At 42.6% G+C, this 13,388-nt stretch overlaps 1 protein-coding gene across 10 annotated transcripts in view; it reads right to left on the bottom strand.

The window, feature by feature from the left end:
• The window catches only part of LOC106607459 (uncharacterized), a 46,825-nt gene that overhangs the window by 8,964 nt on the left and 24,473 nt on the right, over window positions 1-13,388 (bottom strand). For 7 of the 10 annotated variants that reach the window (XM_014204429.3, XM_014204425.3, XM_014204424.3 and 4 more), the window contains 9 exons: window positions 11,414-11,443; window positions 8,732-10,033; window positions 7,099-7,142; window positions 6,466-6,645; window positions 6,099-6,189; window positions 5,363-5,598; window positions 4,841-4,933; window positions 321-402; window positions 23-129 (listed from right to left, as the gene is read on the bottom strand). In XM_014204429.3, coding sequence (XP_014059904.2) covers window positions 23-129; window positions 321-402; window positions 4,841-4,933; window positions 5,363-5,598; window positions 6,099-6,189; window positions 6,466-6,645; window positions 7,099-7,142; window positions 8,732-10,033; window positions 11,414-11,443 — 2,165 coding nt within the window. The remainder of the gene's footprint in view (window positions 1-22; window positions 130-320; window positions 403-4,840; window positions 4,934-5,362; window positions 5,599-6,098; window positions 6,190-6,465; window positions 6,646-7,098; window positions 7,143-8,731; window positions 10,034-11,413; window positions 11,444-13,388) is intronic. The other 3 variants (XM_045720638.2, XM_014204431.3, XM_014204432.3) reach the window with 2 other exon arrangements.

Genomic DNA, 13,388 nt, shown 5'->3' with positions numbered 1-13,388 from the left:
GTGAGTCTGTATGTTTGTTTACCTTCCGTCCGCCACCTCCAGCCACATGACCAACGTTGTCCATTGATCCAATCTTAGACTGAACCTTGAAGTCCAACTTCTCAGATTTTATCTCCACATTGCCTCCACCTAACGAAGACCATTGTTAATCTTTACCACTACAAAGGGTATTTTCAACACATTTTCCTGTATTTCACATTCATCAGGAGCACATAAAACTATTATTTTATATATATTTGTTGATATGGCTGAGTATAGACCATCTCTGTTGCATGTTTTTTCATTTCAGTCACTAAGGTTTTATTTTGTACGTAAGTTACCTGGTTTGTGGTGAATGTTGGCCTTCGATCCACACTTTGACTGTACGTTGCTTAGGTCAATCTTTTTGTGAGTAATTTGAACCTGGATATGGCAATGGGGAGAAACAACAAAGGAGATCATCAGACCACTGATAGAATCAGACCAGAGGAGTGGTCATTGTTGGGCGATGCGAGGAGGCAGAATACAGAGAGACAATCTAGAATGAGTCAGCATCAGTCACATGCAAGGACAAGGACACCGCCATGAATGGCTTCCTGAATAGACTTGCTTCTAGCATTGTCCTTAATAGATGTTGGTTGGAAAAGGGAAAGAGGAGTTATTCGATTGCACCCACACATGAGAAATTCCTTAAAAATGAAAAGATAGCTAGAATATTTCAGGGAATTCAGTCAGCTTTATCAAAAATCCCGCCATATTGATGAAATTTGAATCTAAATGAGACAACTTGGTCTCAAATTTGGATGCAAAGGCCCTCTTGGGTACATTGCAGAGATGTTTCATTACATCTCTAGAAACTATGACGAATCAATGCTGTTTTCTAACCCAGTTTAACCCACGTCTTGTAAGTAAGGATACATATTTGATTAGGTGATTGGATTACCAGGCCTTGACCTTTTTTTTTCATTTGATTTTTCACAGGAATATTCTCTACTACAAATTCCCCCACGTATTTCTTCCTGAGAAGCGAGACAAGATACCTGATGATCAGGAGGATGAAGGTAATCACAAAAGGAATGGCATTCATGAAAACAACAATGTTATAATCTGATCCAATGTTTATCGAAGTAAATTGCCAAATAATTCATGAATATGAAATTCAAATAACCAGAGCTCTCATAAAATCACCCCATCCATGATTTAAAACAAGTCTAGACAAAATCAAATCCCCAAAGCAACCTAAGTGAAATGGGTTTACTCTCTTGAATAAAATGAGAAAATAAACAATATGCCTATATTTTTTAATTAATATTGCAGATTTTATTTTCAGCCATACCCCGCTAGTCTACATACACACAAACATATACACATCCAAATGTGCAGCTATTTGCTGGTATGCAGTTTGAACATGTATTTACACAGTACAGACACATGGTGGTGTTATTGCTGCATAGTGAGCCAGGCTTTCATCACATTACTATCTACACAGAACAGAAGCCCAGCCCTGTTTCTCCAAGCAGACAGACACGACTACAGCAGGACTGCAACGCTGCAGCCACATCCAACTCAGTGCAGCTTAGTGCAGCCCAATCACTAGCCACTTACCGGTACCACTATAAACAAACTGGCCTCATCATTTCTGCTGTAAGAGTTGAATCTTACATATCTACTTAGACAGCACCAGTAATGCATTACAGAGGTCACTAGTTATGGCCTATATAAACAAATACATCATAGTTATACAGTGGTTTTCCTAATGCCATGCTTGTCTTGATTTGTAGATTATATAGTACAGACAGTATTGACTGACAGAGGTTGATGGGTGGTGGCGGAGGGGACAATGAGTTGGAGGTTAATATCACAATTGACAGGATTCAGGTTGAGCCCAGCGGGCAAAACTGGTTGTACAGGTCAACGTCATTCTGTCTTTTGTGACGTCATGGTCAGGTTGTATTCTGATTATAATAATGTCTGTAGACGTCTTTTTTTTAGCTAAAAGATGGCTTTAACTGATTATCTGACCAGATAACTAATATATGACCTCTTTCCCCAGACATCTTGATAGAGTCATGAACAAGATGATTTTAACTGGTTGTAATCAGACATTTTTAGAATCAGAATATGACGTCATTTGGATTTACCGTCCCAAATTTTGCCCACTGGGACTGCATGCTCACGGTCATACACCAACCTGGAGAACCATGCCACCATTATAAGTCAATGGACACACCGACGACAATAACATTCTACTTTGTCACATACTACTGCATTCACGTCATCCATGTCATGCAAGGTAACAACAGCACTGATGTCGAGGTTTTCAGCTCAAGACGCTGAACCGTATATTGGAATTGGAGAGTTTGAGACTACAAGAGCCATTGGGGTGCATCAAACGGGTTATTGGAGACACATTTGAGGAGACAGATCTAGGGCAGACAGACCAAAAACACAAACTTGGCAACGGCATCTCCAGGCAAGGATGGCCTGCCCCCTGTAATGCCTTATTCATGCATCCGTTTTCAGGGACTCAAAGGGGCCGAGGTACTACGCACCTGTCCCTGCCGTGTCTAACCTTAAACCAGTGTCCCATTGCAGTTTAATGAAATCAACATTTTTAAAGAGATTGATTAGGTCTTTATCTTGGCTTTCTGGGTGGTTTTTGTGTTGCCCTCTGCAGAAAGTTGAAGCAAGTAAGATTTAGTCTCAGATGCTACTCTAGTCTGTAAACTCCTCAAACTTAACCTCTTCACTATAGGGGGCAGTATTTTCACGGCCGAATGAAAAACGTACCCAAATTAAACTGCCTCCTACTCAGACTCAGAAGGTAGGATATGCATATTATTAGTAGATTTGGATAGAAAACACTCTGAAGTTTCTAAAACTGTTTGAATGATGTCTGTGAGTATAACAGAACTCATATGGCAGGCAAAAACCTGAGAAAAATCCAACCAGGAAGTTTGAACTCACATGGTTGTAGTCATTTCAAATGATGTTCTGTCTAAACTAGTGTCTGTGATGTCATATTGCACTTCCTAAGGCTTCCACTAGATGTCAACAGTCATTAGAACCTTGTTTGAGGCTTCTACAGTGCAATTTGATTGAATAATACCCGGAACAGTAAGTGGTCGGGCTGGGGTCATTGACTTACCTCGTGCGCACTCACGCAGGGCTAGTCATTTTTATTTTTGTTCTGTAATGAATCTGCTATTGTCCAGTTGGAATATTATCGAAATTCTATGTTAAAAACACCCTAAAGATTGATTGTGAACATGGTTTGACATGTTTCTAGAAACGCTGAGGGAACTTTATAACTTTTCGTCGACGGTGGATAGATGCATTTTGGAATGGTGATCTGGACGCGCCATCAAAACGGATTTATTTCTACATAAATTATGGACTTTATCGAACAAATGAACATTTCTTGTGGAAGTGGGAGACCTTCCGAGTGCATTCAGCCGAAGATCAGCAAAGGTAAGATAATATTTTTAACATATTTCAGCGTTTTGTGGATGCCGTGGCTGGACGGCTAACTGAATAGCTTGGGGCTCAGTAGTCAGAATATTGAACAATGTGCTTTCTCCGTAAAGTTATTTTGAAATCTGACAACGCGGTTGCATAAAGGAATAGTTAATCTATACTTCTTTAATTAATTGTTATATATTTTGTCAACGTTTATGATGAGTATTTCTGTAAATTATGGTGCACATTCACCGGAAATTTTGGGATGAACACATTTTCTGAACGTCACGCGCCAATGTAAAATGTTTTTTTTTATATAAATATGAACTTGATGGAACAAAAAATGCATGTATTGTCTAACATAATGTCCTAGGAGTGTCATCTGATGAAGATCGTCAAAGGTTAGTGCATAATTTTAGCTGGTTTTGTGCTTTTGAACGGCTACCCTTGCTTGGAAAATGGCTGTCCTTGCTAGGAAAATGGCTATGTTGTTGTTTTTTTGCTGTGGTGGTATCCTAACATAATGTAATGTTTTGCTTTCGCTGTAAAGCCTTTTTGAAATCGGACAACGTGGTTGGATTCAGGAGACGTTTATCTTTCAAATGGTGTAAAATAGTCGTATGTTTGAGAAAATTGAATTATGGTTTTTTAGTTGTTTTTGTATTTCGCGCCATGCGATCCCATTGGCTGTTGGCTAGGGGTTCCGCTGGCGGAACGGGGTTCCACTAGAGGTAACTATCATTCTGTAAACTATCTAGCTATAAACTACTGAAGTCCTCATTTCCTTTAAGTCTAGGAGGAGCGGAGAGTGGAGAAGGAATAGCCTTTATGTTCTGGCCAAAGCCATGATCTGGTCCTAACTGCAGGAAGACTCAAGACCAAGCCATGAGTTCATCCCCAAGTTACTCACGTTACCAACTCTGGGGACATGCTTGAGATTGTCTTTGGAGCCACACCTAGACTTAACACTAGACAAGTTGATCTTCTTATGTCAAATTTACTCTGGAAGAGGTAGAGAGGCGAAAATAACATTATCTTTCTGGCAGGTTGCTGCAGCAGATGCAAGGCTGCGATGTGGACCTTGCTGCAGACTCCTATTTTACAATTTACTTAAACCGGATTATCTACAAGTTCATGATTGGTGTCTACTCTGCAGGTACCAATTCAATAGCTAGATTTCTCACACTCAGAAGTTACAGGCGTGAGGCAATGTCCTTATTTTACAGGTCAGGGATATCTGACATTTGAGGTCATATCTGACATGATCTCAAAAATAGTTACAGATCAATGATCAAGTGACCAGTCTTTATGGAAGTTTGTGGGTTGTGTACTGTAGGAGTCCTGAAATGGGTAATGTCTCTGTCTGCAGTCTCTTGACCGCCATGCCGTCTGTGTTACTCACATTGCCACCTCCTGGGGTATACTTGAGATTGGCTTTGGAGCCACACTTTGACTGAACGTTACTTAAATCCATCTTCTTCTCAACTATTTGCACCTGAAAGAGTCAGGAGGAAGAAAGCGTTGTCCTTACAACATCCAAGGAACTAATACAGAACAAACCATTTTTTTTATTGTTCTGGACATATTCAACATATACCGACCGTAAAGTCATTTGTGATCACAACTCGAACAAAAGCTTTGAATGGCCAATTACTGGAGTTAAGGAGTAGTACATGGATTCCGGCCTGTGATAAATAACTTAAGCTTGGGGGAAAGATAGCTAAGAAAAACAGCACTAGGGTTGTACACTAGGGTTGTAAAAGTTCCTGGGTTTTTCAGAAATCCAGGTTGGAGGATTTTCTGTTGGCAGATTCCCTCCCCTCTTACCTGGGTTTCTGAAAAAACTCCACACTTTGGGAAGGTTTCTGGAATTCTTCAACCCTACATATCATAAAAACGAAAGAAAACGGTTTCAAGCCCTTACCCGTCCTCCACCAGGCGAGTGCTTGATGTTCTCCGTGGAGCCAATCTTTGACCGGACGTTCTTCAGGTCAGGCATGGGGGCTGCCAGGGGAACCGGACTGCGCCCCCTCATGGACCCAGGGGATTTAGGAGGGGTCCGCACCACCGCCACCTTCTTCACCTCCCGGCTGGCAGGGGACTTGGGTGTGCTGGGGCTGCTGTAGCCACTACGATCTTGGGGCGTCTTGGGGGAATCCACTACAAGGTTAGGAGAAACATAATCTTGGATTAGGTTATTCCAATCTATGTTGTACTCCTGATAATACGTTTTCAGGAACAAGACCTGTAAAAGTTCAATTATTTGAATTAGGTGCCGGTGATGTTTTGCTCAGCCTGTAGTTAAAGCCAAAATGTCCAGACATTTTTCTCTCCATCACTCCATTCCAAAGAGAGCACAGCAAACTGTAGTGACACCATCCAACGTGCTGGAGATGTAAATGTAGTCAAGCTGCCACGTGTTAGAGAAAGCAAATGTAGGTGAACCTTTTTCAATGGGGATATGGAGTCTGACCATATCCTTATCATGCTCTCTCATCTCTGTTCACACTCCATTTGTTAACCTCTCTCGAATTGGGGAACTCTCGATGGATTAATGGTGATTGCATCTGGTCACGTTGTAGGTACTGCTGTACAACTTTAGTTAAAGGAACACATTGAGAGTTGAGCATCTGATGAACTTGTCCTGAGTACTGACTGACCTCCAGCAGTGGCCTTGGTCTGCATCCTGGTCCCAGCACCCTGGGGTTTAGCACCTGGTGTCCTGGTGCTGGCAGTCTTCCCATCTCCAGTCTGGAAACCAAACAGCATGGTTAGGTCTAGAATGGGAAAAACTGGAAACTACACAACAAGCGATGAACCTGTGTTGAAACAAAAGACTCCTGACTAATTTGGGAAAGAACTGACTGAGTATTTCGGGTTTAGGAGAGGCATTGCATAAGATCCTCAAACACCATGGAACTTTGAAGTATTCGAGTCATAATGCCATTGAGCATTATGAGCCTATGGATAGGCTGGCCTGGGTCTGGGATAGTGGTCAAAGTTGAGGCCTGTCCATGTGTTACTTACCCTTGGCCTGGGTTCTCTGGCTCCTGCACTGCCTGGACTGGGTTTAAATATTGAGCTGGGCCTGCTAGTGTTGCAGGCTGGGGCAGAGGAAGAGGACCAAGGCTTTTTGTTGGGGGTGGTTTGGACCGAGGAGGGTCGTTTGGGGGTGGATGCTTTGGCAGGTGTGGTGGCGTTGGGTGTCTTGTGACCAAAGGTGATAAAAAAGTGTTATGAAACACAAAGGAAAAGACAAAAGTGAAAGCAAACATTTAAAGAAATGCATTACGATGGTGGAACTTAACAAAAAGCTATAAGCGATATAGACTTAAACAATTGAAACCAATTTAAGCAATTAAAAAAAATGTAAACAGTAAAAATCTTAAAATCAATCAAATGTCAAATACTGTGTGTGATTGGTGAATGGCTTTACATGCAGATGTTCTGTACTGCAATTGCAGAGCAAAACCATCAGTTTTTTAGGGCATTCAGTTGAAGACAGATGGTTGATGCAAAAGTTTATGTAAAATTTGAGCCAACATGTTTGGAACCTCCTTTGCAGCTGTAAAGTAAAGCACTGAGATATATTGATGCCTGCTGTATCGCAAGGTCACTCCAGAGGTCAGTCCTCTGGTCCACACATTAGTTATCACCTACCTTTTTCTCAGCTGCTTCTTTCCCAGGCCCTGCACTGGCTTTGGCTGCAAGAGAGGGTCAAAGAACGGGACTGAGTCAGTGCTAATATCATAGTCCTGTCTCATCAGCAACTTTGAGACCTCGCTGTGCTAGGCTAGGCTAACTCTCTGATGCTAAATTGCCTGTTCATGCATGTTGTTAACTACTCTAGTTGCTGTATCCGGATGTGTTAAAGTTGCTTTTGGATTTCAAGGTAATTGTCAGCACCATGAAATGAATTGCCAGAAAGTAAATTTGTCAAACTTTTATTGAACTTTAATTTGAAACTTGCCCCAGATTCGCAATTATCTGTGTATTGATATTACACTGCATGGGGAGGTTTTAGCACATTAAGTCGTCTATATTAAAAACTAGACTCTCAAAAATGGCCTGATTTCTATCCCCCTAATCAGTCCACTCAGAGAATCACAGAGATCATAATACACTGTCTGGGACTAGGCTAATCATTTGAGGGGGGGACTAAATTAGTTTTAGGGCCAATGAATGTGGTACAGACAACTGCTTAGAAACCGTCTTTTTTTTACGTCAAGCCTGCGTGTTATTGGATAAGCACGAAATTGGGTCTCCGTGGTGACTGTGGTGCTTGCAAATGGTTAGTTAGGCAGGCAATAATGTTTATCTCCTATCAATAGATGACCCCATTAGTCCAACTAGGACCCTGAGTGAGTGACAGGGCTGTATTGATAGAGTGGGTGGTTCCCATTAAACTGATTCATTATTTAGACTCTTGGGAGTCCAGTAATCATTTAAAAAAGCTTTTACAGAAAATGTACCATTGAAACGGGAATCATTTTGTTATTATGTCATGTGCAAGTGCTTATCAGCTACCATCTGATCATTATTGATAATTGGCAATTTAGGCAACCTTTAGATGATTAGCATAAAGAGAACCAGTGATCCATCTATTGATTAGTAGTGGTAGTGTGTAACAAATACCACTACTGATGGGGAAGATCGGTTTAATGTAAGCATCCATGTACACTGACAAACAGTGCTGACTTACACATTTCTGGTAATATGATAGATGGGCAGGAAACAGTAGCCAGAGTGTGGTGTGTGCATACACTTGTGAACCATACGTGTGTGTGTGTGTGTGTGTGTGTGTGTGTGTGTGTGTGTGTGTGTGTGTGTGTGTGTGTGTGTGTGTGTTCAGAAGACGGGAGGTGGAAGGGAAGGTGACCCATAAATACACAGTCACGATGATGTGATGTTGCACACCCAACAAACATGCAAGTGACATGCAAAAGGGGCTGACCAGTGGAAAACATTGCCAGCAAAAATAATTTGGGCACAGGAGGGTTAGTGACATAAACAGGGGCTGGAAACACAGACAGAACACAGACCACAAACACAGAGAAGATAAAGCTCGAAAGAGAACGAAGTGAACAAAGAAGAGACAAGAAAGAAACCGGTGGTGGTGGCTACAAAAGCAGTCCGTTTCATCAACCGAACGTTCATATTTTGCGTTTTGTGCGTGTTTTTCAGAAAGGGTGCTGCTTTATTGTGTTGCTCTAGTAAGAAAAAAAATATCTGTGAGAGAAAAGAAAGGAGGTGGTGGAGAGGTGGGATTGATAAACTAGAACGGAAAACAGACCTTTGAGCTGGGCACCTGGAACATTTGCTTTTCTGCCCGGTGGGGCGGCATCTTTTGGGGGTGCTTTCTGAGTTTTAGCGGCGGTGGGAGGGGCAACAGCAGTAGCGGTCACTTTCTTATCTTTCCTGACCGGGCCTTTGGCTGCTGTGGGAGCACCTCCTTTGGCATCACCTTTGAGGCCACTAGCAGGCTTGCCAGCCTTAGGCTTCGTTTCTGCAGGTTTGGCTTCTGCAGGTTTGGCTTTGATTGCCGACTGAGTTGCTGTCACTGCTGCGATGTCGTCCTCATCTGCAGACTCCAGGTATTGGCCTTGAGTGTCCTTTGAGGTCTTCACAGGCTCGTCTTCCATCTGGACGGGCTCAACCTCCATCTGGGGCACAGCAATCATGGGCAGGGGACTAGCTACCTTCTCCTGCACCTCTTCTTCCTCCTGCACCTCCTCCTCAGTCACCTGCTCCTCAGTCACCTGCTCCTCAGTCACCTGCTCCATCTCGTCGCGGGCGTCTGGCTGGTGCTCGATGAGAGGAGACTGGTCCTGGGTCCGGTCGGCTGCGGTGCTAGGGGAGAAGGGAGATCCAGGGTCGGCCCTGTTGGAGTCAGGGCTCTTGCTCTCTGGGGGGGTCTTGTCTGCTCCGTTCTGCCACCCTGCAGGGATGCCCTGACCAGGGGGGTGTCCCTCAGGCTCCGTGTAGTCAAAGGACAGGACGCGCTGCTTGGCTTCCTCCGGGGTCATGGCAACGGGAATGACAGGGGCGCGACCTTCATCTTTCTGCTGCTCTTCCTCTTCTGAGCTGGCTTCACGCCGTGGCCTCCTGCGGATCGTTGACACCTCTGTTCTCTCTTCCTCTTCTTCATCCTCTTCCTCGTCGCTATCCTCCTCTTTTTCTTCAGCCTCCTGCTCTTTCGTCCCCTCCTTTTCTGTGAAGAGAGGGCTCTGAGGCTTCCCAGGACTGATCATGTCTTCATAGGCCGTGGTAGGAGCCTCCTTGCTCTCACATACGTCCTTCTTATCCTCGTCCTCAGACCCAGAGCCGCTCAGGCTGTGGTCCACAGAGACATCAGAGACCTTGTCAGACGGGCTCCTCTTCAGCTCAGACCCCAGCGAGTCTGGGTAGAAGAGCCTTGGTGTGTCCCTCTCGATTGGGGCTTCAGGGGCTGAAGGAGACGCCCGGGGGCTCACCGACCCAGCTCTCTCCCCATCTTCGCTCCCACCGTCGGCAAAGCCGGACCTGCTACTGCGGCCGCTCTCTGTGGCAGGACTGAGGCCTCCTGGCGTGGGGCTGAGCAATGCGGTGAGCTCCTCTGGTGTGGTGGGAACCGGGAAGCAGAACGATAAGGGACAGAGGGATAGATCCACAGCAGGACTGTGGTGTTAGAGACACTTACCTCCTCCTCAGAGACACACATTCAACACCCAACAAAAGGAACAGAAATAAAGGGAAAGAAAGAATCGAAAGGAAAGAAAAGAACCACTGAAGGAGAAGGTACACAAAACAAAGGGCAAAGGAACCTTTTTTGCTGGCATCAACAGGAACAACAATGAAACATCAAATGCATAAACTACAATTATCTGGATTGTTTTTGCACCTAAATGTTGAGAGCTGTAGGTGTTTTTTATAAGAAGCTCAGTTTGCAGTTGCAAACATTTTGCTTCCATGTTTATAGCAGAAAAGATGGGTAGACTATGCAATGAGAGCTATGAACTATGTACGTAAATATGGGTTCATAAAAAGCACCTTACAGCTCAAACACTAAACTATCAACTTCTGCCATCAACCAAATTCACAGCAGAAATCAAAGCAAAATCACATCAATACGAAAAGTGTCTCATTCAACACAGTACTCACAATGACCCAACAGCGCTGTATTTCTCTCTCTCTTGGATTGTTGTGAAAAGCCATGTGATAAATGAAATTGCAATGGTGATGAATCAATGCCAGTCTACTGGCTGCCGCACTGTCCAATTTGCAAATGGGCTTTACGGCGGGTTTTCTGGCTGCTAGCCTCACATACAGTAAGTACATCATGGTTCTCTTCCTTTTAAAGGGGATATCTGCAGTTGCTATATCCATTTCTGGACTTAGAAATGAATGATATGTACCCATTGATTCTTGAAGAATATAACTTTTGCCTCGAGATCTTAGTTCAACAGTCATATCCCATTAGAACCCAAAATAAGCTTGTTTTACTCCAATGTTTGTAACGTTAAACAAATTACATGTAAACAAAACATGGTTAAAACTGTAGTTATGGTGTGGTATCCCTCAGCGTGAGATCAATTCTGACATCCTTGAAAAGGAGCAACTTTGCTCTTGTAATCAAACTCCATTACCCACTTAAGATAAATACATTTCAAGGGATCAGTATAAAACTGTGAATCTATACAGTAAAAGATTCCAATCAAACAGTGTCCTCTGTTCTATAATGCACACGCTGTAGTACTACTATAATGGTGATTGAGATGAGTTGTGGTTCAAATCAATACTGGAGTTTGTCCATTACTCTCAATGGTAAACCCAACCTTGGTTTCAATTGGTATATGAGCTATTGGAATGAATAGTTGAAAATAAGAGACGTTGATGATGATTTGATATGGACGGAAGTTGGTCTCAGAAACTCTACTTCCTCATGGCTACATGTAGTCTGAGGAAGAGAGATGTCAGATGGGTATTGTAGTCATACCTTGACCTGTAGCGGTTGTCCCTCCGGTAGCTGCATGGTCCAGGGTTCGATGGGAGAGGGAGAGGATAGGGAAGACGAGAAAAGGAAAAGGGGGACTTCATTAGACTTTCTACAGGTACCGGTAAGTTGATCTCCCAACATTCAGCGAGCACTCACACAATTATGATCAAACTTAACCACACACACGCACCGCCTGCTGAAATAAATCCTCTAGTCTAAAGCTCGCTAAAACCACTAACGTACTCTCGGTCATGCGCAAGTGTGGGCAATGAAGGGGCACGACTGCCTATCTGTTGATCTACATTGTCTTCAGAAAGTATTCACACCCCTTGACGTTTCCCACATTTACAGCCTGAATTTAAAATGGATTCATTTGAGATTGTTTTGTCACTAGCCTACACACACAATACCCCATAATCTCAAAGTGTAATTCTGTTTTTCAAATTGTTTATAAATTCAATACAAATGAAAAGCTGAAATGTCTTGAGTCAATAAGTATTTAACCACTTTGTAACGGCAAGCCTAAATAAGTTCTGGAGTAAAAATGTGCTTAACAAGTCACATAATACGTTGCATGAACTCACTCTGTGTGCGATAATAGTTAACATGATTTTTGAATGACTAGCTCATCTCTGTTCCCCACACAAGTTAAGGTAAGGTCCTTCAGTCGAGCAGTGAATTTCAAACACATATTCAACCACAAAGACCAGGGAGGTTTTCCAATGCCTCGCAAAGAAGGGCACCTATTGGTAGATAGGTAAATGTAAGCAAAGCAAACAAAGCAGACACTGAATATCCCTTTGAGCATGGTGAAGTTATTCATTACACTTTGGATGGTGTATCAGTATACCCAGTCACTACAAAGATACAACCGTCCTTCCTAAATCAGTTGCCGAAGAGGAAGGAAACCGCTCAGGGATTTCACCATGCAATGGTGACTTTAAAACAGTTAGAGTTTAACGGCTGTGACAGGATGGATGAACAACATTGTAGTTACTCCACAATACTAACCTAATTAACAGAGTGAAAAGAAGGAAGCCTATACAGAATAAAAATATTACAAAAGCATTCATCCTGTTTGCAACAACCTACTAAAGTAGACCTAATACTGCATAAAATGTGGCAAATGCATGTTTTTTTTTTTTTTTTTTACCTGAATACAAAGTATTGTGTTTTATTGGATTTGCCCCAAACATACATATTTCAAGCATAGTGGTGGCTGCATAATGTTATGGGTATGCTTGTAATCATTAAGGACTGGGGAGTTTCTCAGGATAAAAAATAAACTGAATGGAGCTAAGCACAGGCAAAATCCTAGAGGAGAACCTTTCCATCAGACACTGGGAGATGAATTCACCTTTCAGCAAGACAATAACCTAAAACACAAGGCCAAATCGACACTGGAGTTGCTTACCAAGAAGACAGTGAATGTTCCTGAGTGGCTGAGTTACAGTTTTTCACCTTTATTTAACCAGGTAGACTAGTTGTGAACAAGTTCTCATTTACAACTGCGACCTGGCCAAGATTAAGCAAATCAGTGTGACACAAACAACAACACAGAGTTACACATGGAATAAACAAACATACAGTCAATAACACAATAACACAAAATCTATGGCAAGACCTGAAAATGGTTGTCTAGCAATGATCATCAACCACTTTGACAGAGCTTGAAGAATTTTGAAAATAATAATAGGCAAATGTTGCACAATCCAGGTGTGGAAAGCTCTTAGAGACTTACTTATACCCATGTAAATAAGACATTTTTAATTTCATTCTCAATCAATTTGCAAAACAATTTCAACAAAAGAAATTCTCTCTCATTATGAGCTATTGTGTGTAGATGGGTGAATTCAGGCTGTAACATAACAAAACGTGGAATAAATCAAGGGGTATTAATTAAGGCATTGTATCGAACATTTTCTGGGGTCGAGGGGGGGGGGTAGCATAGGTGTTAATAAGAAACGCTTTATCA

The sequence above is a fragment of the Salmo salar genome, chromosome 06, assembly GCF_965601325.2.
Source record: "Salmo salar chromosome 06, fSalSal1, whole genome shotgun sequence".
In the NCBI taxonomy this organism is placed as follows: domain Eukaryota; kingdom Metazoa; phylum Chordata; class Actinopteri; order Salmoniformes; family Salmonidae; genus Salmo; species Salmo salar.
Note: the sequence above shows the minus strand (reverse complement) of the source record. Positions and strands in the feature narration are given on the sequence as shown.